Source organism: Eulemur rufifrons, chromosome 7 (genome assembly GCF_041146395.1).
Source record: "Eulemur rufifrons isolate Redbay chromosome 7, OSU_ERuf_1, whole genome shotgun sequence".
Taxonomy (NCBI): domain Eukaryota; kingdom Metazoa; phylum Chordata; class Mammalia; order Primates; family Lemuridae; genus Eulemur; species Eulemur rufifrons.
The window spans coordinates 55,914,664-55,941,140 of record NC_090989.1 but is presented as its reverse complement, the minus strand read 5'-3'; the positions used below and the strand labels follow the sequence as shown (position 1 = coordinate 55,941,140).

Here is a 26,477-nt window from a genome sequence, read left to right as displayed (position 1 = left end):
CACAGGAAGTTCCTAGAATGAATGGACTTCTCATGAAGTAAGTGAACTTTTTACTGATTAAGCCAAGGCCCTGGTGAAGAATCACACTGGTCCTCAGCCCTGGAAAATAGAATTAGCAGAGCTCTTAATAATCAGGTGAACAGCAGCTACCACAAGCCAGTTATCTCTCCTGAGGAAAGGAGTTTTATGATAAGAATTTTACACTCTGCTTGAAGAGGAAAGGGAAGGAGTCTCTGCCTTCATTTAATGGAACAGACTGTCTGCATCATTTCCTTTCTTCTTTTGCAGTCAAAAATCCTTAGAACGCATACAAATTTATGAGTTATCCTACAGAATCTAGATTAAGCAAACAGTAATTACTTATATTAATCTGAGTCCAGGTTAACCAATAGATTCCATTGATTATTAATAGACTCTACCAATTTTTATTTGACGTAATGTTTATAAAGAACCCAAACCAATGGGTAACTAGAAGAAGAGAAGAACAAAATATATATATGCTACTGACTGTAAATAAAGATTTATGACAACCATGTAAAATCTTTAGCAATAAGGATAGTTAAAAAAAAACAGTGAACAAATATAAAGATCAGTTCCCCCATCTCTCTCGTGAACTGGCACAAACATAAATCACAAACTAAAGTAATTTTACAAATACTAGTTTTTTCCAATCGTTTTTATCACAAAACTTCCAGAGAATTGTCAACGAGAAATGGGAAGATTTTTCTTCTTACAGAAAATTCAGCTTTATACAATAAAGTGTAAAAAGGGGGAAGAAATATTGTTAAAACTTTCTTTGATCCAACACTGTAAGAAATAAATAGTAAAACTGTTATACTGCAGTTTAACCTGTCTATGTTGGATATTCTTATTTAGATGCTCTTAACCTCTGCAATACATTGAACAATTTTAATTGTTATTTTTTATTATCTGGTGATGTTCTCAGAGGCATCAAATATTTTTGTATTAAAGGGCATCTTAAAAAATGTCAAGGGTGTGCTATCTTAGCTGAGTTTTCAACTTGCCCATTCCAAGAAGGTACAGACAGAATAACATGGATGGTACCAGCCTTTGCTACTCACGTAGAATCATAAATTACTACTCACTTAGGACAAATTACTACTACGTGACTCCTTTAGAGGTCCGAGACTGTTAGTGACTGCTTCCCCAGGATCATGGGTTATTTGGGCTGCTGTTCAGAGAAAACAACCCAGTTGTCAAGAGACTATAAAATATTAAATGGCTGTGCCAGTGTTTGTGAAACTATCCACGTAGAAAGTCTTACTTTCAGAAGACAACCAGTGTAGTTATGCTAAACATTATGAACATTAAGGATTGGAGACTGAGGTGGGGGGTGGGGGAGGGGATGGGGGTATGCCTACACAACGAGTGCATTGCGCACCGTTTGGGGAGTGGTAACACTTGAAGGTGCTGACTCTGGAAAGGGGGGGTGGGGAAAAAAATATGAAACTATTGTTTTTAACTTGCACTGTTCACTTAATAATTTATCATGAATATTTCCCATATTATTTCATATCATTGTACAAGAAATAATGTATACATTATGAGGACATACTGTATCAAACAAGATATACTGTTAGACTCTTTGACTCTGTAAAACTAAATTGAAAAAAAATATATATATAATAAAAATAAATAAATAAAAAAAAAAAAAAAAAAAGGATTGGAGAATAACCTATTAAAGTTTAACTAAAAGGTCTATGCTGCATTAAGTTTTTAAAAATTATGAAGCTTGTATGAGAAGATGTTGAGGGCACTAGCAATGCCCTGCATTTCAGTCTTGGTGTTTTACTGCTGTGATCATGCTAATGAGTTCAAATGTCACTAAGAGCAGGAAGAGAAACAAAAACAAAACAATGGCTGGTGATGGAGAGCAAATCAGAGAATAGGATAATTTCTGGACAAGAGTATAAAACAAAGGTAAAGGAAAAAAAAAACATGCAAAGGCAAACAGGACTCATGATGCAGCCAAAATGCAGGGGAAGATGTCAGTTGACTTAAATGCTACAATCTTGGTGCTGGTTACAAGTCAGTAACAGCTCTCTTTTGTTATAAAAAATGACTCCAGAAATGATTTTGCATTATAAATTAGTGAAAGATTCTAATAAGGATTTTTTTAACTGATTAGCATGGAATAATATATACTTTCAGCATGCATATTTCTATTTAAAATGTATCTAATGATTAGAACTTATGCAAATCTATGCCATGTGAAGTAGTAAATCATAGATAAGTGGAACTTAATTGATAAAAACAAAAAGCAAAATAACTGGTGCATTCCTGTTTGCTACTGACCCTCTTCAGTTGTTGTTGTAACTGTTCCCTCATGGACTCAGGACAATTGTCCAGCTGGGTCTTCTGCTCGGAGTAAAGCTCCTGAAGCCTCTCTAGTTTTTCCCTTTCAGCATCAAGCTTTACCTTCTCCTGAAGTTCAGAAATCAGAAAATAGAAGAATAGAAATTACCTTCACACCCAAGCAGGTGCTAGTGAACATTTCCCAAGGATAACACAAACAAACATACACAAACTCTAGACATTCTATGAATATAGAAACATATCTGGTTAGTCGCTAGGATAAAGGGGTATAAGTAGAAGTTAAGACAAAGGGGCCTGGTTTGTGCATTCTCAAAACATAGTCCACTTTGCTGGGCATTGCAATGACCCACCCAGCCTCCCTCCCTCCTTCCTGCCACCATGTTACAAAAACACGAGAAGCAATGGCAATGTTGAGTGTTGGTCAATGGCCAAAAAAGAACAAAAGAAATGCCAACCAAATTCATAAGCTAGTCTTGCCAAGAGAACCAGACAAAGGCATTGACCTCAAGTACTGTCATGGTCCAATTCACTCAAGGCATTTGCTAAGCAAGTTTTGGAAATCATTGAAATTTTGTTCTCAGGTCAGAGAATTCTTAGGGGCACTAGTTGACAGCCTGGTCAGCCCAAACAGTTCTAAGCTGTTTGAAAAACTTCAGAGCTTAAGCAATTAGAAAATCTTACTCCAGAGAGAACATCGAATGCAAGGGCTGAGAGAGCTAGGAAAAGTGCAAAACAAAGCAGCAAGGGGAGCTGGATCAGGCACCTCCAACACACCGACATGTGACAGTGACTGGAAACACAGACATCTCTGCAATGACTGACATACAAAATAAATTGAAACATAGACTGTGAAAAAAAGAAAAGAATGCCCTGGAGTCATAGAAAAGAAGATAAAGAAGATAATACTAAATCCCTTCCAACTCACACATGCCAAAGTGACCCTAGACGTTCTTCAGGATATAACACCAAATACTCTAACACAGTGATTACATGGCCTTACAATGCCACCTCTTAAATAGAGAAACAAAACTTCAATTCATTTGGCATCAGTCTTCCCAAATTGTGTTCCCTTTATGATGCTCTGAACCCTTGAAACACATCTTAGACTTGATTCTCTCCTTGTCTAACACCCTCAGCCTAAATAAAAGCACTTTATGAAGCACTTCAACAATTCGACCCCCAGTAAGTGAAATGACCACCACCTTCTTTTCCTTATTTTCATTCTATGTAAATTGGTAGAAATAAAACTACCTTCTAAGCATATCACAGGAGTTTTTTAAAGGATAAGGCTCTGCAATAGTCCTATGAAATTATCCTTACTATAATTTTTATCTAAATGGCCATGATTTCCTGTGTAAACGTATATATTTGAACGTATGTATAAAAGATGTTATGGTTTCAACCTAAAACTTAAGACATCAATACCTGTACCAGTTCACTCGAGTCTCCATTTTTGACTTAAATTTTAAAATTTCAAGGGCATTTCGGCAATGTATATTTAGCTTTACAAATGTATTCTTCTTAAAATAAATTCGAAAGACATAAACCTGCGACTCCTACTTCATATATCAATCTAAAATGATACTACAACAACTTAAACTTTAACAGACTGCAAAGAAAGTTTCTTCAACCTTTAACAGTATGTTTGCACACTGGGTACACTTATTATGCAAGAGTTGGAGAAAACAATTGTATCATTAACAGAAAAAAGGATTTCCACATGTTAATCCATAATAAAACTGAATATACTCATTCTGGTTTAGATTTAGTATTTATTAATAGTTTTCAGAATTAATAATTTTTTTCTTTAATAAAATCAGCAGTACTTGTTATTTTTTGGCTAAGAAATGTGTTCTTTCCTGTGTGTGGATCAAAAACTGCCCTATTTACACAGCAAAAGAATTTTATCCAAAAAGAGTTCTATTTCTAGATACCGTGTCACCAGACTTTGTAGCAACTTTAGTTCCAAACATAAAGTTTTAAAAAAAAGATGACTATTTATTATAATTAAATGCCACATGTGCAGAGCCCTTGAATTTAATGCTCTGTTCAACAGAAAACACTGATACAGTATTTGATAATATAGAAAGCCACTGTCCTAAAACATAGGTCACAGGTCTGAAGAAATAACCAAACTATTCCTCTGTTGATCTCAATTTGTTTATTGTTAATAATAAACTCAAATGGACAACTAATAAAAAATACCTTATGTTTACATAGAGCCTTCCTTCTGAGGTGCTCAAAACGTTTCGCAATTCCATACAAGGAGGCAGCTAGCAGAATTATGCAAGCAGGCACCATTAGAACCTTCTTGCTGCTTCTCTGTGTAATGTTGCAGCCACTACCTGGGTCTCAGAGCAAAAGCTCAATGGGGCCAAAGTTAGGGCAAAGGAAGTAAAGGGAAAGGATGAAAGATGGACTAGTGGCAGGTGGGCCTGGCCGTAAATCACAGAGGACTGCAGAGGTGATATCACTCCTACGAGAGCCAGAGGTAGACCAACTTTGAACCAGAAGGAAATTAATATTCCTTTCTTCTATTTATTGCTCAGGAAGTTTTCAAAGGAAAATTAGCTCTAGGCAAGCAGTTAATTAAAGCTGAAAGTATCACCTTCTACAGTGAAGGTAAAACAAACGGACAAATTCGATGGCAGTTGAGGGTTCCAGAATTTCAGGGATTCTTGCTTTATACACATAAAATATTAAAATTGGGTGTTATCCTTCTTCGAGATTTAAATTGACAAACTCACTTATTCTACCATAGGCATGGTAATATTTTCCAAATACTGAATTAGCAGAGAGTACAAGATTTCTTTTTGAAGATTCATACACCTATTTTCAGGAAATAAATCAAAATGCATTTTTAATAAATTTAACAAATTTCATTTTGTTGAAAAAAAAAATAAGACTACAAGGAGCTGGAACACTCCAGGACAACCCATATGTACAAGGGGGCATTTATAAAATCAAAAACAGACTGAGACTTCTACAGAGACAACTGCTTCCGCTAGCGCTGGTCTTGCTTTGATTCATCTTCTCTGGAAGTACCAGCAAAATTCAGCTGGGTCACAAATTCATTGCCAGATGCTGCCTATTTTATATATTTAACACTGATATTCCTAAAGTTCCACAGTTAAGGCTTAAGGTAAATTATTCCTGGATAAATTAAGGCAAACATCAGTGTTGGGCATCTATTTGCTCCCATAGTGAGTTGTTCGCTCACTCAATAAAGATTAAAAGAGGTCTAGAGAAAAAGAGGACACTTGGTCACTGTCTTCATGTAGCACATTAGAATAACCTGGGTGAGCTTCTAAATATACTATTTCCCAGGCCCAGTTTAGTCACAAATCCAGGGCCACAAGGCCTCATAACAAGCATTTTAAAAGCCTCTCCAGGTTTTCTGATATGCAGCCAGGTTGAGAACCACTGATTCAGCCACCCAGGATTAAGTGAGAGGAAAAGGCAATTAACTACAATTGATTTTTCTAATGAAGACACAACACATTAATACAGGATCCATCAAAGAATGTTCTTAAGATACTTCATAGCATAAAAGGCCTCTCTGGCAAGTAATAGCCCAGTTGTAAAATTTTTACATTTCAAATTAAATGCCTCAAGTAAACCAAACAAAAACTATGATAGATTCCAATATTCAACATTCATTTAGAAAGGGATGATGCATTTCAAGGTCAGATGCAAAATGCTTATCTTCTAATCATACAAATGGTCAGGAGTGTTTATAAATTTACCCTACATGATTTGAACTTGTACACAAGTTGCCAATAATCTTGAATGATCTTAAAAATGCAAGGCTCATCATAAGACTACGTATTTTGCTAGATCTGGTAGTCAGAACACAGTAATTAAGTTTTCTCTCTTATAAGTTATATTCTTGAAGGAAGAACCTGAAATTTAACTTGCTGGCTCTATTTGAATGTCAATATTATATGGAATAGTATTCTTGAATACTAATAAAAAATAATTTTACCATATGTAAGTGTGCAATACCAAATACACAGATGTTTCAAGGTTATCCTGAAAAGATGTCTAATTTATTGATTTATCAGGCTGCCAGATAAAAGAGAGGACATCAGTTAAATTTGAATTTCAGATAAACAACAAATTATTTTTTAATGTAAGTATGTCCCAAATAGTGCATGGGACATAATTATACTAAAAAAAAAAAAATCATTCTCTGTTTATCTGAAATTCAAACTGAGCTTCCTGGATTTTTATTTGCTCAATCTGGCAACCCTATTAGCTTGATGAAGATTTTCTTAAAAGTTAAGATCCATTTCTGTAATTTCTAAACTGTTTAGCAAAGAACCCAGCACACTCTAGGCACTTGGGCCACATTTCATGAAACGGTGAGTCAGGTTTGGAATTGATGTGCTGATGTGTTGAAATTCACAGTCCCTAAGACATCATTTTTAAGGGAGGTCTATACAAAGTCCTCTCCATACACCCTGAGAATCCCCTTTCCTTCCAGTTCCTAAACCCTGTGGGGTTGTTTGGTAGCCAGGCATTTTTATGGGTTCATAGATTAGGCAACTATTTTAGCCCCATAAACATTTATATGAAATTCTTTTTTTCTTTTAACAGCTTTACTGAACTATAATTGCTATATTTAAAAAACTGTACATGTCTAAATATTTGTTTTGATGAATCTGGACATGTGCATATGTCCATGATACTATTTAAGGCCAGAAGTGTTTCAGATTTTAGAATATTCTGAATCTGACAGCGGTAACACAAATCATATAGCTTATATTATAGGCATTTCCAGTGACATCTGGGGTAATACTCTCTAATCAAACATGTTACTATTTCTGTAGTTACACTTATGAATATTCAACTTTACAAAAGGGCTTTCTTTTCCCTCACAAAACTTTTCAGATTTTGGAATTGCAGAAGAAAGATTATAGACCCGTGTCAACAAATAGTGACTGTCAAGAACTCATTCTCTGCTTCTAAAGATGCACATCTTTATGTTTCTTTCTTAGGATTTTTTTTCCTTTGGCTTTGATATTTTAATTATGCAACTGATGGATGTTTAGTGTAGAAAAAAATTGGAAAACCAGAACACTAAGGACTTATGTAATCAAACAACCACCAGAAAAAATAAGTCCAACCTGGAATCCCATTGATTTAATCCCCAAATCCACGATATAGTTCCACTTCCTCTAACCAGGGAGCTAACTTTGAAATGTAAGAAAGAGGCACGGGAAGGGCTGGGTCCCTTGTGAACACTGGCTGTGACTTGGCAAATGCTCTGCACTCAAGAGGCATTAACACTTTGCTGAAGAATTCTGGGCCAGGCTCACTGTCTTCCCCTGGCTCTGAAGGAAGGATGGGGAGGAAGTAACAGGTACTTGTCGAGATAATAATGGGGAAAAGAGTTAACATTTAATATGCAATGGCATATGTTTACTGTAGAAAAATTAAAAGTCAAATAATCTAAGATTTCACTCAGGAACACGTGGTATGGCACAGAGTGATTTAAGCTTCAGTTCAAACCTTTAAGCATGGTTAGTGTGTTTAAGGGTGTTAAGTATGTGGGCTATGATGGCTATAAAATGTCACACTATATCTGTGTGAATACACAAAATAATTGTCCTTAAACAAAAGGGTGCTAAGAAGCACAGATGAAATGTAGATAATCCAAAAAGAGAGACAGTTGAAAAACTATATTTGATTTTGAATTTCAAATTTGGTTAGAAATAGATACAGACAAAATCTACATGAACACATGCATGTTTTCTCAATGAGCCTTGCTCTTGGAGTGGAGACGGGGAGTGAGGGGGAAGGGATGCCAGTGCCACAACCAGACCTTTGCCCCAACTGGCCTTCATGTGCGAGTGGCTTCCCTACTCAGTCACTAAGCTTGTTAAACTACAACCGTTTCCTAGACCAGAGGTAACAGTCCCTTCTTTCACTTGCCGCAAGAAAACGTGATGGTATCTTTGCTTACTGCTTCACCAAATAAACATCCCCTCTGGGTTTCCATTCAAATTAGATTCTTACATTTGTTCAGGGTTTATCAATGTTCACAGTGGCTCCATCCATCACAGACGTAGCTACTATCTGAGAACACAATGGGCAGGTGGCATCTAGCTCATGGTAACATGGAAACAGGCTTATTGATGCTCTCCACCCTCTGAGGTAGTGAAAGGCCAGCCCAGCGAACCGCCGCAAAAATGTTCAATAAATTATAATAAAACAAATTGTCTGCATTTTATGTTGTATATGTAATTATGACTAGAGTTTATGTTTTATATGGTAACATAGAATAAATAGTAATTATGAATAAATATATATTATTTTATACTAAATATGTAAAATAAATTGATAGTTCCAAAGTCAGCTAAAAGATATAATACTACAGACCAGATGCTAATACTCCAGAGCCCAGAAAACAATGTCAATAATTTCACACCAATATTCGAACTTTGAGGTGTTATTAAACCTTTTTCCTATGGCTCTAGGTCTTGTCTCCAGAAGTCTAGGGCCAGACTTACAGGATGTACCATCGACATCTGAATGGGAGCTTGCCCAACAGGGATATCGTTTCAGGTTTTGCTTTTCTCATTCCACAGTTTATATCTGACCACAGCAACAGGTGTATGGAAAAGGAAACTCGATCCAAAAGGGCAAAGGCCACTTCCTCCTTCTGTCTTACGCTCTGGCTTCACTGGCAATGTGATTACGGGCCCAGTGGCATGTGCACTTGGGCAGTCCAGCCCAGCTGTCCTGACACTTGGCTGCATGTAGCTGTTTGGCAGGTGTTTGGCTCAGTGTTTCTGCCCAGGCCCAGCCTGGACGAGCTATTAGCAGGAGAATCCAAGGACAATATTCCCAAAGCACTCTGGCAGTATTCTGGCACCTACCATGGGCTGGATAGACAATGGATCACAGTGGCCTCCTCTAGTTCACACGATAGAGAGGAAAATAAATATCTAGTAAGCCCAAAACAAACGTAAATTATAAATGTGATATGTAAAAGGACTAAAAGAACAACAGAGAAAACCTAATCTCAACTAGAAAGGTCTAAGAGGGCTTTTCTGAAAAGCTGGCGCTGAACCTGAGCCTCGAAAGACAGGACCAACAAGGCATGGAATACGGGGAAGGGAATTCTAGGCAGGGGAAGCAGTATCTGCAAAGAACTGTGCAGGGCACAGCGATCTTTTAACAATAGAAAGAAAGGCCACATGAGAGTGCTGTGAAGAATGGGAGGGTGGTGATGGATCACGGTAAAGAATTTACACTTACAGAAAGTGCAGTGGGACACAATCAGAGTGATATAATTTTTATTTTATTTTTATTTTTTGAAAATCACATTGGTTTCTGTGAAGAGAATGAATTGAAAGGAAGCAAGTGGAAATGGGACTAAAGAAGAGATTTTGGTGATTTAGAAGAGAATGCTGATAGTGGAGATGCAGAAATGTTGAAGTAATTGAGAAATATTTAATACTTTGATAACCAATTGGATGTGGGGATAATGGAGAAAAGTGTCAAGATCAGTGTCCTGGTTTCTGTTTAAATATATAGGTGAACAGAGATGCAATTTCTTGGCCTGGGAGAGCTGGAGGATTGGGGGTGGGTGGAAGGCAAGGGAAGGATAAGATCTAGTTCAGCTATGGGTGTGTTCCGTTGGAAATACCTGTGAAATATCTGAGTGGAGATGTCAGGTAGGCTAGAGGATATGAGTCAGAGTTCAGAAACAGCTGTGGGCTAAAGACACACCTATGACAGTCACCAGCTCGTACAAGCCATAGCTTGAAGCCATAGCTACAAAATAATATGAGGATGTGAGCGAACTGGGTTCAGATCACAGATGATCTGAGGGATGATTAGAGAATCAAAGAGACATGAGAAATAGAAGGAAAACCATAAAAGTGCGGTGCACAGAGACAGCAATGAGAGGAGGAGGGAGCAAGTGTCAAGGAAACAAGGTGTCTCCTATATGGAATGCTGCTCAGGAGTTTGATCACAAGAGGGTGGAAAAGCACCCAGTGAGCTGGGCAGCACTAAGGTCTTTAGTAGTCTTAACAGGAGCAAAATCGGATGAGTAGGGGAGGTCTAAGGCCACGGGAATGGGAAGAATGGTTAACTGGGAAATGAGGAAGAGGAGACAGTGTACCTAGAAAATTCTTTGAAAAGTTTAGCTGTGATGAAGAGAAGAGAGAAGAGAGAATAGCTTATTTTTAAATAATAAGGTAGTAGTTTATTTTTAAAATAATAATGTTGGCATGCTGGCAGCATAGGCCCAGGAAAGAGGGAGAAATTGGTGGGGAGAGGACAGTGCATGCAGAAAGACTGAAGACCTTCAGAAGGTGAGATGGGATGACATCCTGAGCACATCCAAAAGGACTGGTCATGTGGGGAGGAGAGCAGCTTCTTTGGTTGTGAAAAGACAGAATGCTTCTAATTTTTCAGGGGAGCAGACGGTGAGAGCATCTCTGAGCCAGAGGGAGGAAAGTGGGCCAGAGGTTTGAACAGAGTGAAGGTATAAAATAGCTGGGTCATACAATGGTGGAATAAGTTTATTTGAGAAATACAAGAATGATGCCAAGTAGTCAAGTCTCTACTTGAGTTTGGTTGTCAAGAATAGGTAGTTACATCATCTTGCCCAGTGTTTGTTTCCACTTCCCTCACCCTATTCTGGAGTCCCTCACCCAAAGCCAGTTTCTGCCATTTTATATACAATGTGATGACAGACAATTATTCTACCTTCCAAGACCAACTAATCCCCTAACAGCTGCATGAGCTGGTCCTATGCTGCAAGCCCCTTTAGCCCCCTCTCCTGTGCATAGCCTCTGTCAGGCCACTAAAACAATAACAGGAAGGATGGAGGTGGCCTCTTTGCTTGTTTCTGTTCATGTTCCTGAAGTTCCCCCTCTACCTTCGGTCCGGAGAATACAACACAGCCTTCCCTGGTGAGTGAGGTTTAGCACTGGCTCAATCTGCTTCACTTTTGTGTAAAATCGGATGAGATGCTAATGAGAGACAGACCAATAGAATTTGCAGCCCATGCCATATGTGAGCTACACAAAAATAAATAACTTCATGGATGAGGAAAGCAGAAGGGGTCATAGGGAACATGATACCCCATTCCTATGTCTCACAAGTTTTCCAATATGACATACATAGTAATAAAATTAGTATAGCATTACTTAATTTAATTAGTATTTACTTAATAGTAAAATACTAATAAGTATCAAAACAAGACATCTGATGCCTCCAACTAAAGCTTTTTGCTGTGTCAATGCAAAATCTTTGAAAAGCATATACCATTAACTGACTCCTCCTCAACTGCAGTTTTAGATCAATTCTTTGACTTGTTTTTGACCTTCTGAAGAAAAATATACCCATTACCCAAATAGAGTTTTTATTATTTAAAAGTCTGGAGGTAGAATGAACGCACATAAAATTTAATATGAGAAAGCTGTGCAGCCTTAATTTTAACATGCAGGCAACCCAAAAACTGATGTGTAGCTTTTAATCTGACTTCCATTTCTGACAGTATCATTTTGAGCACATTCGCTGGCACCAAGATCAAATGCCCTTATTTATAGGTCTCAAACAAATAAGAGCCTAAAAAGGAAGTCACATTCAGCAGAAATTCTTTCCACACATAAACCACTAGAACTTACTCAAACTAAAAATTTTTCTTTCTCTCAGCTTAGTGGAGAACATGGTGAGTGGGGAAGAATGTGTTAAAACTCATCTGCTTTTTTCTTTCCCAAATCATAATTTTATTTTTAGCTGTAGGCCTAGTTTGGCTGTAACTAACTTAGCATAGGAGAGGAATGTATAATATTTCCCAGAGGGAAAAAAGCACATAAACAGACAAACCAAAAACCCAACTACCACCCTGAATTCTAAAATCTGCGAGTAATTTTTCAGACTTTCCCTAGTAGATATCAGCTAACATTCAGGTTGTGGCCTGAAACGTATAAGCAAAACCTTTTCCAAGCTAAGCGTCAACTGTGTTTCACAGATAGCTTTCACTTGGCAGTGTGTGAGGACCCTGCAAAAACTTGAACACGTTTTTCAAAGAGCAGTGCACTTGCATTGAAGATAATAGCAAGGCAAGGCAGGTGAGATGAATGGATTCTATTCATCTTTTTAATAAACAGAAAAAAGAAAAGAAACGAGGCAAGCATATTTAAGTATGCTTAAGCCATCCCTACTGTGCACCAGCAGGAAAGGAGTTCAGCAAACTAAAAAAATTCTTTAAAAAACAGTGGAATCAGAAGAGCAGAAAGGCTGATGGAAAAACAGAACAAAAAAAAACAACTCATTCATCTCTGGTAGGATAAGCTGCTATGAACACCAGCTTGCAAGCTGAATGGGCTCTGCTTTCTTAGCATCAGCTGCTGGTAGTTCTTAGTTGGTGACAACGTATGATCTTAGGACTTTCCTCTAGTGCCCCTGTTTCCAGGAACATGACACACAAATCTAAAACCATGGTAATTCCATTTAACATTTAAATTCAATCAACTGGGACCACCATTTTGCCCCTAAAAATTGCATTCAGATATAATTTTCTTTACCTTGGTCTTTTCACCAACAATGTTCTTTTCCAGTTCTGCTATTTTCCGGTTTAGATGATCCAAAATCTCCTTCTCCTTCATAAGTTCAGTTGTTTCAGATTTCTGTTCTCCATCCAAAAGAGCACATTCCATATCCAACTACGGACACAAAACAAAGCTCAGAAGCATTTCACCTTCAGAGACATTCTCAACTGCCCACTTTAGAGATGCACTTGTAACAGCTACAAATTTCCAAAAGTACTACTGTATCAGCCAGATGATGGGGCCTGGGGAACACTCCAGAAAGCCCATGTGAGAGTCAGATTTCCTATATAAGAAAGCTGGAATATATTTGCTAAAAAATGTATTTGCTAGGAAAAAAAAAACTAGTTATCACTTAACTTTCTATTATAGCCCCTTTTCTGCTTACTTTTCAAGAATATTTTGCCTATTTGTTTAGGTTCAGGCTCAAGCACGAACCACCTCAGGAGCAGCCACCTCTTTCTTTCTTTGTCCCTAGAGCACGAGAAATGAAAGTTACCCCAGCCCGGCGTGTGAGTTCTGCATTCCTAGCAATGCCAGCAGGAGGGGCTTCCAGGGTCTATGTGTGCAAAACAACAGGTGAGCCCCTAACCACCATGGGGCTATGGGCACCATCTGTGAGGACAGATATGCAGACCTCCCCTAGGCAGAATTATGGGCCCCTTCTCACTCCATGGAAGTAACATAAACATTGCCACTGTATTCTAATTATAGACTGTGTGTCTCTGTCTGGTTTGCAAACCTCTAGAAAGCTGGGTGTATGTTTGATTCATGTGTGAATTCCCCCATAGTGCCAACATGATAAGCAACTCACAGTAACACACTCAGAAAACGTTTATTGGATTTGGACTTGAACATCTAAAACAAAGTACCTCAGCTGACAGGTCCTGTGGCAGGTCAGAAAGCACATACTAGTTAAGACAATGTCAGGTTATACATAAAGTACATTAAAGATGACTTAATATGTGTATCTCATCTGATTAAAGAAAGGAAAGAAAAAGGAATGTAAAAAAAAGTGATTTTTACTGACACGTGGGACCCATCGAACAAATGTCTGCTCATGCTGATTTCTATGTTTTTGGCCTCGAAGTCCTGCACCCTAATAAACAGCATTATTTTTAAGTTAAAGGAAAGAAGGAAAAAAGGGAGAGGGTAAAAAGTGAACTCGTGGTTTATACCTCTCTGGAAGATTCATCCATCTGGTCATTTATATCTTTGATTTTTTGTTCAAGTTCCTCGAGGTTGTTCAGAATTACTATCCGGGTGTCTTCCATTGTGGCCAACTCCTGAGTCCGCTGTTCTTCACTTATACCCTCTGGGGTCTGTGATTAATCAGCACAGAAATGGGTTATTCACACTTCAATTCTAGAATTTCTCGACTTACAAACCAGCCTCAAGTCTAGTGTTTTACTGTCTCCAAGCCCACATGGATTCCAAAAGCATCCTGTGATTGCCTAATTGGAACTCTGAGGCTTGTTCCCATAGAGACCATGCCATGCTTGGCAGTTGGGTTCTTTGGTAAGCTCATACACCATCAATTCACAAATTCATATCCTTTGGAAGCTAAAAGAACTAAGAGGTTGTACAGATGAGGAAGTTGTCATATGCAGAGATTGAAGTGACTTCTCCATGGTTATAGAGAAAGTTCAACACAGCAGAGAACCAGAACTGAGACGAGACTTTTGACATCTTCCTCAGAGATCTCTCGGGCACACTGCTACCTTCATTACCAGCTCCACATTCTCTCCCATCTCCCGAGTGAATACATCTACAAAAGCCTCTTGAGTCTCCAGCCATACTACTAGCTCCCACTGCTGGGGTTACCTGCAAGTGAGAATTCATGCTTATTTGTTTCCTTCCCAACACAAGGTAGAAAAGCAAAGGCACATCACTTTGGGGACCCACAAAATGACTTAGAACTACACACTCAATATTAAGTTAATTGTGTATTTCACTTTTTGTGCTGGTGCACTATTTGCTGTCTCTCTTCTACGGACTTTCTTCCTATATAATGTTTAAGATACTACATAAAATAGGACACTGGCCACCATTCATAAAATTATTTCATGGAAAAACTGAGTTCCTTGGCAAGGATTGAGAAAGTCAAGAAACAAATTAAGTGAGAGAGGGTGTACTTACACTCCTGAACACAGTTAATGACACATGTCCAGGGAAGAAAGGAATATTGTGGCTCATACACACAGCTAAAATGTGACTCTCTACTGTTTAAGAAGAGAATGTAATAACTTGAAAATAGTCTCTTCTTTCTAGAATTTCAGGTTAGTTATCTTGGATATCACCTGGTAGAGACCAGCCTTTCTTTAAGGCAAATCTCTCTGAAAAAGAAGTAATTAGTTGGATCAGTAAGTCAATAATTATACAATTTCACAATTGAAAATTAAAAACAGCAGACAAGTTGAGTAAATTATTGAAGATTACTCACTGTAGAAAAGAATATTCAAATTAACCACCCCAAAATTTAAAATTTAGTATACCTCACTAGGTTCATTTAATTTATTTAATAATACTGATAATAACATTAAGAAGACATCTATCATGTCATATTCTGTATTCTGTATTCATATTCATATTCTTTATTCTTTATTTTATAGAACTCATGACAAGTAACATATTCTTTATTCTTTACCCTACTTTGCAGCTGCTGAAGGAGATTAAACAATTGAGAATTTAGTATCTCAGGTTGCTTAGAACAAAGGTATACAGGTCCTTCAAGCTCTGACATTCAGCTTTTAAATTGTCATCTTAAATCCAATATCTTATCAACTAATAAAACAACTGCTGACCTTTTTATCACAGACAATAAAGCTCATTGTCTTAATACTTAGGTGCCTGTTTTAGGCTGTGAGGAATGTCTGTAACAGTGAATGGCATTCCAAAATCACCCAGGAGTAATCCTAGCAGGAAAGCCTCACGAAGGCCAGTATCCTGTTGGGTCAAGATTACATATTAGGTTTCTACTCCCAACATGGTTTAAAAATATCTCTCTCACAGGTGAAAGCAAAGCATTAGGAAAAAACAAAATATCTGAACAATCTGCAAAACTATAAGCAAGTAGGGAGTAAAGATAATTAATAGTGGGAATTACAAGTATTTGCATAATTCAAGTTTTTAGAAAGTTTATCACGATAGGTATATTTAATAATAGACACCTTAAGGGGCTATTTGTAGCAATAAATGTCGTCTAGGAAATGTTTGTGGTTTCTTTTTAAAAGTTATTTATAAGAAGCAAAATCTTCAAGAGGCATTCTAAAACTGAATGCTTTGTAATAGAATCGAGTGAGGATATTGTAATCTCATTTATTAACCAAATAAAGAAAACCAATACAGAGCTACTAAATACTTTTAGTTTTACAGTGACAGAGAAAGTTGAAATTTGAAACATATGCCCTTCATTTTAATTTCTCTGGGACTTTTTTTTACAGTAAGGCATAGGAATCCACTTACCTAGTGACATGTTTTAATAAGCACACATATATGTGCATCCTCTAATATGCCATCTTTGAGGTAATGATCCACACAGAGGGGAGAAGGTAATCTATGTCTATTTTTGAAAAGTAATAAATGAAAAACTAGTTCCTTAGAACCCATCATCCTCTCTCTGACCTGCGCTGTGTCTAAGCTGCTGTGTGCCCAGGTGTTTGATGTTACCACATTTCCTGATGTTTCCTGCCCCTAAAGGATGCACAGTTTTATATCTCCTGCAACAATGGGTGCTGCTCTAAGTTTCAGAGTCTCCTATCCCCTAAGAACCTATCTGAGCAATTAAAAACATGAGTCTGCCACAATCTGCTTGTTTACACACCAACAGCTTTCTTATGACAGCCTTCTCCAGGAGAAAACCTGTCTCCCAAAAGACAGTCTTTAGAGAGAGTGTATGGCTCAAAGTTTTTAACAAAAAATTGGCAGATCTTCATAAAGGAGGAAACTTAAAAAGGTTTAAGAGCAAAAGGAACCCAAAGATCTCTAAGGAAGCCCAATGGCTGATGACAACAGGTCCAATTTTCATATGATGGGCCCTTTACTTTGCCTGAACAGCGTTTGATTCCTCCTAGCCCCCATCCTCCTCCCCATCCTGGTTTCTAATCAGGGCAACTTTCTGGCCACAGAGACAGATGTCCTATTCAGAATTATTCTCCATTCAGAATTAGTAAAGTAAATATGGTCATTAGGGAAAAGAAGGGATTGATGTCCAACATGTGTTTAACAGTTTAGAGTCCTGATATATGACAGAAGATATAAGGACTTCTAACCAGAAACGTACAGTGTAAAAGTCTTGTTGAAGCCAAACAAGCAAAAAAAAAAAAAAAAAAAAAATACACAAACTCCCCTTAAAAATGCTCCATGTGAAAAATTTCTGCCAGAATTTAGCACTATAATAATGTCTCTCTCTTAAAGAATCAGTATGTGTCCTTCTCTTATAACTAAAGATTAACTAAAGAATCTCACAGTTGAACTTAAGGGTAAGAGTTAATTAAGTAAATTAACAAATTAATCCTACTTATTCCTAAATAAATAAATTCACCTTGTGATTTCGGAATCTGATTTTTCCTCCTATTTACTATTTTTGGTGTTCTAATTCTTGTCCAATAAAATTTATATCTTTTATTATAAGCTCCTTCAAATCCTTTTTAGAAAAGAGGTGGGGGAATTTTTTTTTAATTTTTGTAGGAAAAAAATTCTTTTTTTTTTCTTCTTCTTCTTCTTTTTTTTTTTTTTTGAGACAGAGTCTCACTCTGTTGCTCAGACTAGAGTGCCGTGGCATCAGCCTAGCTCACAGCAACCTCAAACTCCTGGGCTCAAGCAATCCTCCTGCCTCAGCCTCCCAAGTAGGTGGGACTACAGGCATGCGCCACCATGCCTGGCTAATTTTTTCTGTGTATATTTTTATCCATATAATTTCTTTCTATTTTAGTACAGACAGGGTCTCGCTCTTGCTCAGGCTGGTCTCGAACTTCTGAGCTCAAACGATCCACCCGCCTTGGCCTCCCAGAGTGCTAGGAGAAAAAAATTCTTAACATGAGTGAAAAAATAACACTAAGAGCTTTTCCTTGAACTCCATTTAAGAGATCCTCACATTCGGAAGACATTTTTAAACCAATGTGCAACCATAAGACTAATAATTATGACTACAAATAAATCTTAAACTCCTATATGTCCAAAAAATATCATAAATTCAAAGGGAAGACCACTCATGATAAAAGGCTAATTGGCTAAGTTGCTTACCACAAACAGCTCTTACTACTCAGTAAAAAACAAGACAAATAAAACAATGAAAAAAGAATGAATAACATGAATGAATGGGTCAAAATATAGATAACAACTAAAAATATGAAAAAATGCCCAACTTCATGCATAATCAAAGGAAAGCAAATAAAAGACCCATCAATTTGGCCAAATGAAAAATTCCGATAATACAAAACTTTGACAAGGGCACAGAAAACAAGGTGTGTGCATAAACTGTTAGTGAAAGTGTTGGCTGAAAATATGGTCCTTTGGAAGTGTAATTTGGAAATATTGATTGAAATGAATACAAACCCTTTGACTGAGCAATTCCACTTTTAGTAAGTGATCCTACAGATGCAATTGCAGAATTGTGCAAATATACATATCCTAGATATTTGCTGTATATGGAGTTTATTGAGAAAAAATGGGAAACAATTTAAATGGTACTGTTAAACAAAAGAATGCCATTTAGCCATTAAAAAGAATGAGGTAGAGTTGCGTGTCCCAACATGCAAAGATTCCCAAGACGTTGAGGAAAAAACAAGCGCAGAACACAATGTGGGTGTATAAGTGTATCTATGTCTATAATAAATAGCCATATATGCACAGAAAATACTAGGAAGGCAGGTAAGGCAATTTTAACACCTACTTGACACCTGTTTATCTGTCAGGTGCACAATTGGAAGGGGGAAGGGAGAAGAGAAAGTTTTCTTCCTTTCTTTTCTACTCTTTTGTGCTGCTACATTTTCCACAGTGCAAATTTGTTACTTTATGGTAAACACCCTAATTTGCTGCACCTTGTTTAGCTAATTGCCTTTTAAATTGAAGCTTCACTGAAAACATTCTGGAAAATTAGCATGATAAAATCTTTAGTTTCCAGGCTAAAGCATATGCACAGCCCTAGGCCCTAAATCCTAGTGTCTCTGAGCCAGCATTACCTTTGGTAGGATGCTTAGGTAAGAGGACTCGCTGGAAGCTTTCAGAAAGGCAGAGGATGACTGGGGGGCAGTCCTGGTGAGCTCACTGAGCAGTTCCTCATTCCTGATGCTCCTGGGGGCAAGGAAGCTGGCACTGCTCTGACTGAGACTCCCGAAGCCAGCAGAGTCCGCATCGTGGAGGGACACCTTCCGGTGGCACCTGTATCTGGTATCAGGGGTCACCAGGGCTTCTTCAAACACAGACTCCTCGTCAGAGAGCTGCAGCTTCTCAAGCTCCTTGTTGATTTTCTGCACGTCTGCCACGGTGGTGCCGGTGGACAAGCGGCTGTCAGGCTTTGTATATTCAGCACAGAGACTGAGGATGGTCTCCAGACGCTGTCTCTCCTAGAACACAGAGATGAGGGGAAAGCCAGTGAGTTTGGGAAAATGGACAACTCTAAACAAAAAGAAGGCTGGGACTACCGGCAATTTCATTCCACGTATAAACCCATAGACACTTGGTTGGGGGTTAACAATGCCCGATTTTCCTCCAAAACTCAATTCTGGCTTCCTCTGTCCCTTTTATCAGTATATCCCAGGGCTGACCCTGGCACATGTCGGCACTCAGTAAGCCTTTTCTTCATTTATCAATTCTCCAACACTTCAAAGTGGTTTTTTTTAAACCTCCATTTCCTATCTAATCTTCTTCCCACCCTCTACATATCTACCTTCAACAATATCTTGCTCTTTCATCACTGTAGACTTAACACTTGTGCTTAAAATTAATTCTCTAACCTCCTGTGAAATATTATTCTACTGTTAGACACACAAAGAGAAAAAAGCTACTGAAAGAATCTTTTCATTTAAAAGATTACATCTTCAATTATTTTTTCTTGAAATGCTTCAGAATTTTCAAAACTGTTTTATGCCTGGTCACCATGGAGAGTCTTTTTCACTAATTTCTTCCATAAATAATTAAGATCATAAAAATGTAGGAATGTTGGACTCAAATGAAGAACATTTCACATCAAGTCCAGATAGATATCAATGTAGCTCAAACTCTGAGATCACTGAACCTTTGATTCATTTAGCTAGGAAATACAATAATAGTTCATTTGTTTTTTTAAAAAAATCAATATATAGGCCATCAATGTCTATAATAGTGTCACTAACTGACATCGCACCAGACTCCCCATGCAAAACAGGCAGACATTCATAATATTTAATTTCAAGTAAATTAATTACATATTTGTGAACAATGGTATGTAATTTACAAAATGATTCTCATAAGCCTAGACAGCATTGTTTGAGGTAGGGCACCTCAACATCTTTACCCTTCACGTTAATTCCAATGCCAAAGTGAAAAAGAATTAAAAACAAAAACCATCTGTTGTGATTACATTTACCATATTGAGAGGAGACGCCAGAAGCCCTCCATAGAAAAAGACTTTCCATACTGCTTATCAGTAACAAAATAGGAAAATATTAAGCAGCACTGGGCTGCTGTTTTCATTCCAATTGCAGTTAATTTGTACAGACAAAATTCAGAAGACAAATTAGCTGTTTGTTAGTTGAAGTTGTGACATGTAGAAAAGTCAAGTAGTAACAGACTGACCTAACTCCTTGGGTTACATTAAATACATTATTTAAATGACAAAATAGAAGACATTTAAGGTGTATATGACTTATATCTACTCTCTAAAGTAGGCATCACCACCCCCCAAAAATAAAAAAGCAATAGCTTGATCAAAAGGACTTTTAAACTAGTTGCTATAAGCTCGCACCTCCCTTTCACTTCCTGAACTTCTGGACTCCAGCTGCAGCTCCGTCCTCATGGCCTCTTCCCAGGGCAGGCACGCCCGACTACACACCCTCATCCCCAGGCTCTTCTGCACCTTGTCCATCCAGGAGCCCTGGTGCTTATTTATCTCTGCAGCTGCTACCAACTGCCAAGCCCTACCCACCTCAGCTTTATGGGGAGGGAATAGGGGGACACAGCCATCCTTGCATTAGTTTAGACTTCTCCAACAATTTGGAAAAGTCTATGTGGGATTCTGCAAAAACAACCTGCAGGGGCATATGTGAAAAGAGGGGCAGGGACAAGTGTTAAATTTACTTCTCAACAGCATCTCTATCAGAGGCTAATCTCCAAAGAAAACTTCCTTTTCTGCCATCTAGTTAAATTGAAGCATCTGAACTCAGTCTTCATTAATCTTTGTAGATTATACTATGTATACATTAGCCTTGGCACTAATTATATTTTAGAGTATCTAAAAATTGTCAACTTCCAAATACCAGGGCTCTAATGAACAGTGCAGTCTTCAAAAGCATGAAAGGTACTTCTGCCTAGCCTGGAATACATAGCAAAATTCCTCCCACATCTCCTTCCCAAAATAGTTACTTTTGCTGCCAATGGTATTGCTTAATTCCAGAGGGAATAAATGATCCCATCCTTAAGATGAATGCTATTTCAGGGAGTGAAACACAGTATTCAAAGGCTTGTGCACAGGAAGTTTGGTCTACGGGTATGTGTTTCTCTCTATTCTTATCACCCCATTCACAGCCAATCTGCCCATGCTTGAATCACACTCACATGCAGCAAGGCTGCCCACAAATTTTAAAGAAATTCAGGCTGCACTGAGACACACTGGCCCCATAAAAGCTGCACCAAAGAAAAATAAACTGATGTCAAGAAGTGCGTCAGAAAAAAGTCTGCAAGGCATTTCAGAAAGCACTACAAGAAGCCTTTTAAGGAAAACTCTGAACAGAAATTACTCTCATAAGATAATTCTCCCTTCACCATCTTCATTCTGGAGTCATTTTCCTTCCCATTCATCACACCAATATCCTTCGCCCTACATGACTCCAAAACCAGGACGACCATTCCAAACTATGACTCTGAAAATCAAAGAGGGCACTAATAATAATTATGCTGGAACATCAAAGTGCAAACTGGGATTGATCCTGGCAAACTGAGATGTCTGGCCCCCTATCTAAAATTTATTTATTTATTTTTTTTTGGAAGCTTTCCTTAGTAATCTGCTAAGTCAGGAGGCGGCCCTCTTGGCAATCTCTAAATCCCACCCCACCTTCCAAACCAGCAATCTACCATTCATTCTCCTGGAAAGCCACCAGGACAGACCCTAAGTACCTAAATACACCAAAACACTGGTGCTAAGAATTTAGAAAGTAGGTATCTTTGAATAGAGTTATTCTAAATACATTTTTTATTTTTTCTCCCTTCCCATTTTTCCTTTCCTTCAACTCCATATCCCACATATATCAAAGAAAGCTTTGAAGGGGACACGACATCTTAGAAAATGTACCTGAAGAAAATGGTGTGCAATTTTTTTCCCTTAGAGGTTAAAGGAAAAAACAAGAGTCATGGGCTGAAGTGTTTTTTTTTTTTTTTTCTCAGAGCTTTCTTCTGTCTTCAGAGCAAAGTGTCTGACATCGCCCCGCTACAGCTTCACAGCCCCCAGGAAGGAAGCACCATCCATCTCCTAAACCCATCCAGTCCCCCGTATCCAACACCAGCCAGTCTGGGCTATAGGGCTGTCTATACACTGCATAAATCCCCAAATTCTGCAGAAAACCAACTGCTGATGCTTAAGCACAGGTGAAATCATTGTTAAGATTCTTTTGTTAAATTAAGTATGTTGGGCCATTTATTACATAAAACAAAAGTGTCAACCTTTAATGGCCAAATATGATTTAGTTCAAAGGAGATGTGTTTTGTTTTTTTTTTTTTTTCTTTTAGGATAAGTATGACTTTACTTCTCTTTACTTTACTTCTGGTAATTGTAGGGCTTCAGTGTCTCCATAACCTTCATAATCTTCAGCTCAACAAAGATCTATTAAGTTACTCACTGTCTAGTAATGTGCTACTGATACACAAATGAACACAAAACAGCACTTCTACCCTGAAATCCTTAAAAAGAAGTATAAATAGGTGATTAGTCACAGAAACAGTGATAACAGACATTTACAGAAAACTTATGGCTTTACATATGAGGAAGCAATACACAAAAATTACAGAAAAGCAAATGTGAGTTGACTCCTCAAGGATAAATATAAGTCCGTCTGGTCTGTTGGGACAGTGGGGTGGGCAGGGCATTTCTGGAAAGGCACCACGGAAGCAAAGGCATAGAGGCATAGGCAATGTCATGGTATGCTCAGAGATCAGCAACTAGCATGTGGCTAAGAGATGGGGTCATTTGGGGGGAAGAGGGATGATGTAGCTGCATAGAAATGGGCCAACTTTCTTTCTCTTTATATCAAGACTCAGGGATCCCAAGCTCCAAATAAACTTTTGAATAAATACATAGGGTGCACCAGCAAGAGTCAGGAATCCTGGTCTAAAAGTGAGCGGCAGAATGAGAAGAGGTGAGGCTGACAGCAAGTGTGCAGAATTTCCAGGATTCCACATACAAACCCTGATGTCTCAGTTAGGTAGGACAGTCTTGGGGGGAAGACAGAAGCAATGGCTCAAAGTCTATTTGTTTTAGAGATGAATCTTTTAGGGGTAGTAACTGGGGCTATTGTGATCAGTTAGCCTCTTTCTGGGGACAGGGTACGATGGCCCCTCTCTTCCCCACCTGCAAACTCTAATAGATATGGTCTCAGATTTCTGAGAAGTGATGTGTGTCATCTTTGCATGAACAGCCAGAGCATGATTCATCACATGCTTGTTTTGCCATGGCAGAGTGATGCTCCAGGTGGTGCTGGCCTCATCAGCCCAGGCCCTGAGCGAGGAAATGTGGAGCAGAGGCCTCTTTTAACCCATGGAGTGTAAGGGAGAAATAGATCTATGTCTTTTTAAACCTCTGACTTCCCTCCTCTATCTTCATCTGTCTAGTCCTCCTCTCTCCACTGTACCAAGAGGCTACGAGCATGAACTCTGGAGCCTGACTGCTTGGGTTTCAACCCTGGTTCTATAGCTACCTGTGTGACCCTGGGCAAGTTAGTCAGTTTCTTTGTGTCCCAATTTTCTCATGTATAAAACAGGGGATTACTAGAGTATCTACCTTATTGTGTTATCAAGAAGATTTACATATACATGTACATATACAGTCATGTGTTGCTTAATGACAGGGATACGGTCTAAGAAATGCGTCATTAGGTGATTTTATCATGGTAGCATGTACTTACATAAACCTGGATGGTATAGCCTACCACACACCTAGGCAGTGTGGCATAGCCTATGGCTCCTAGGCTATAAAACTGTACAGCATGTTACTTTACCGTAGGCCATTGTAACAAAAGGGTAAGTATTTGTGTATCTAAATATTGAAAAGGTACAGTAAAAAATGGTATTATAATCTAATAATACAGATTACATTATATGGGACCACTGTTGTGTATGCATCTGCGCCACATAACAATGTTTTGGTCAACAATGGAGAATGTTTTATATACTATATGCTATGAAGTCTAAAGTTGGTGCCTGTCCTATAGTAGGTGTTCAGCATTTGCCAATCATGATTAAGATGGTTTCCACCAAAAGTTCAAAGTGAAATAGAAGATTGTCTCGTGGGCCCTGGGGAACCATCTCTAATACTGGTTAACAAGCAAAACTAAAAACCAAACTCAATTGTCTTCAGGGAAAGGAAATACAGGAAAAAATATGTTATGTAGCCAAATGTCTCCCTGAAAAAAACCCACACCTCTACACCCACACTGGTACAGGGTTCCTTTGCCAATCTGGAGAGAGACAGAATTCCCCCAAGGCCCCAGATTCCCTGCCCAGTGGTCCATATACCTCTGCCCCTGGCAGTAGAGCTCTGCCCAGTTGCCGGAGTAGGCTGGGGAGGAAAGTATCTTGTCATTTGGTCCCTCTATCCCAATATGGGGCAACACATATTCCCTCCAGCAAATTAAATCTAGTGGTGCAGCTTCTAGAAGGAGCTACTCTCCAAAAAAAAAAAAAAAAACCCATTCCCTATTTGGTCCACACACTTCACCCTTGACATAAAAGCCAGGCTTCTATTCACATTGTCCCTGGCTCCACCTTCAACTTCAGAGGTCATGAGTGTCCCCATCCTATCGAGTGCATGCATCATTCAAATACCTGAGAGGCTTGTCATATCCTACCTTTACTCATACTCAGACAAAGAAATTCAGTTCTTTTAATCTCATCTCATAAATCAATTCCTTACATAACTGATTGTTTTTAAAAATGACTATTACTCACCTGTGTGTCAACAACTCTCTCAAAGCCACTTGCCTCTACTACTATTTCTGGCAAAGTCCTTATTTTAGAAGGAGCTTGTACTTTAAAAATAGACATAAATATAAAATATATTGCATTATTAATACATTTAATAAATGTAGTTAATTAATATATTCAATAACATATAACACTGCAACATATAACACTGCTATAGATCAATAATACCTATATATGATGAAGTAATGTTTATTTATTTTTCTTTCATTTACATCAAACATGTTCTAAAGTAATATAACTTGATTTAGTTAATCCTGGCCGGGCGTGGTGGCTCACGCCTGTAATCCTAGCACTCTGGGAGGCTGAGGCGGGAGGATTGTTTGAGCTCAGGAGTTCGAGACCAGCCTGAGCAAGAGCGAGACCCCGTCTCTACTAAAAATAGAAAGAAATTAGCCAAACAACTAAAATATATACAAAAAAAATTAGCCAGGCATGGTGGTGCATGCCTGTAGTCCCAGCTACTCGGGAGGCTGAGGCAGAAGGATCACCTGAGCCCAGGAGTTGGAGGTTGCTGTGAGCTAGGCTGACGCCACGGCACTCTAGCCTGGGCAACAGAGTGAGACTCTGTCTCAAAAAAAATAAAAATAAAAAAGTAATTAATCCTGTTAACTTTTTACCCAAGAATGTCTTCTTGACTTACTTTTTCTACCTCTGCATTTTGTTGGGCAGAATCAAGTTAATCTGTGACCACAATTATTATACCATTTAATTATATTTTAGTCCTTTTCCTGATGCCTTTTTGCATCATTTTGCCATTTAAAATTAACCAGCAGACGTGGTATATAGAATGTTCTACTCTTAAAAAAATATTAAGGTTGGAGGTGAACTATTCTTAAAATACTAAAAGATATCATTTGAAGAAAAGTGTCCATTATGGATGACTCCATAACATTTTAAGGGGAAAAATGCATTTCTCCCTATTGACTGAAAAGCACTGGCTAGAAAGAAAGGAATTCATATGATCAATATAATCATAATTTCCACATAGCATCTAAAAAAAATGCCAGATGTTTTTACTCTTACATGGACAGTGTTCCAGAGGAAAATCTACAAGGTGCCTGAGACCCTCTGTTAAACAAATTACGTGATTGCTCCGCACCATTAAAGAAAACACAGCAAAATCTAATGGCATTGTCATCTGTTTACATTTTCACTTTAGCTTAACCAAGTTCTAGA

The 26,477-nt window shown here is 38.2% G+C and overlaps 1 protein-coding gene across 11 annotated transcripts in view; it reads right to left on the bottom strand.

Moving 5' to 3' along the window:
• Positions 1 to 26,477, bottom strand: part of PHLDB2 (pleckstrin homology like domain family B member 2) — a 203,717-nt gene that overhangs the window by 38,590 nt on the left and 138,650 nt on the right. For 7 of the 11 annotated variants that reach the window (XM_069475080.1, XM_069475082.1, XM_069475085.1 and 4 more), the window contains 4 exons: positions 19,094 to 19,477; positions 14,090 to 14,233; positions 12,891 to 13,028; positions 2,317 to 2,445 (listed from right to left, as the gene is read on the bottom strand). In XM_069475080.1, coding sequence (XP_069331181.1) covers positions 2,317 to 2,445; positions 12,891 to 13,028; positions 14,090 to 14,233; positions 19,094 to 19,477 — 795 coding nt within the window. The remainder of the gene's footprint in view (positions 1 to 2,316; positions 2,446 to 12,890; positions 13,029 to 14,089; positions 14,234 to 19,093; positions 19,478 to 26,477) is intronic. The other 4 variants (XM_069475089.1, XM_069475083.1, XM_069475086.1 and 1 more) reach the window with 1 other exon arrangement.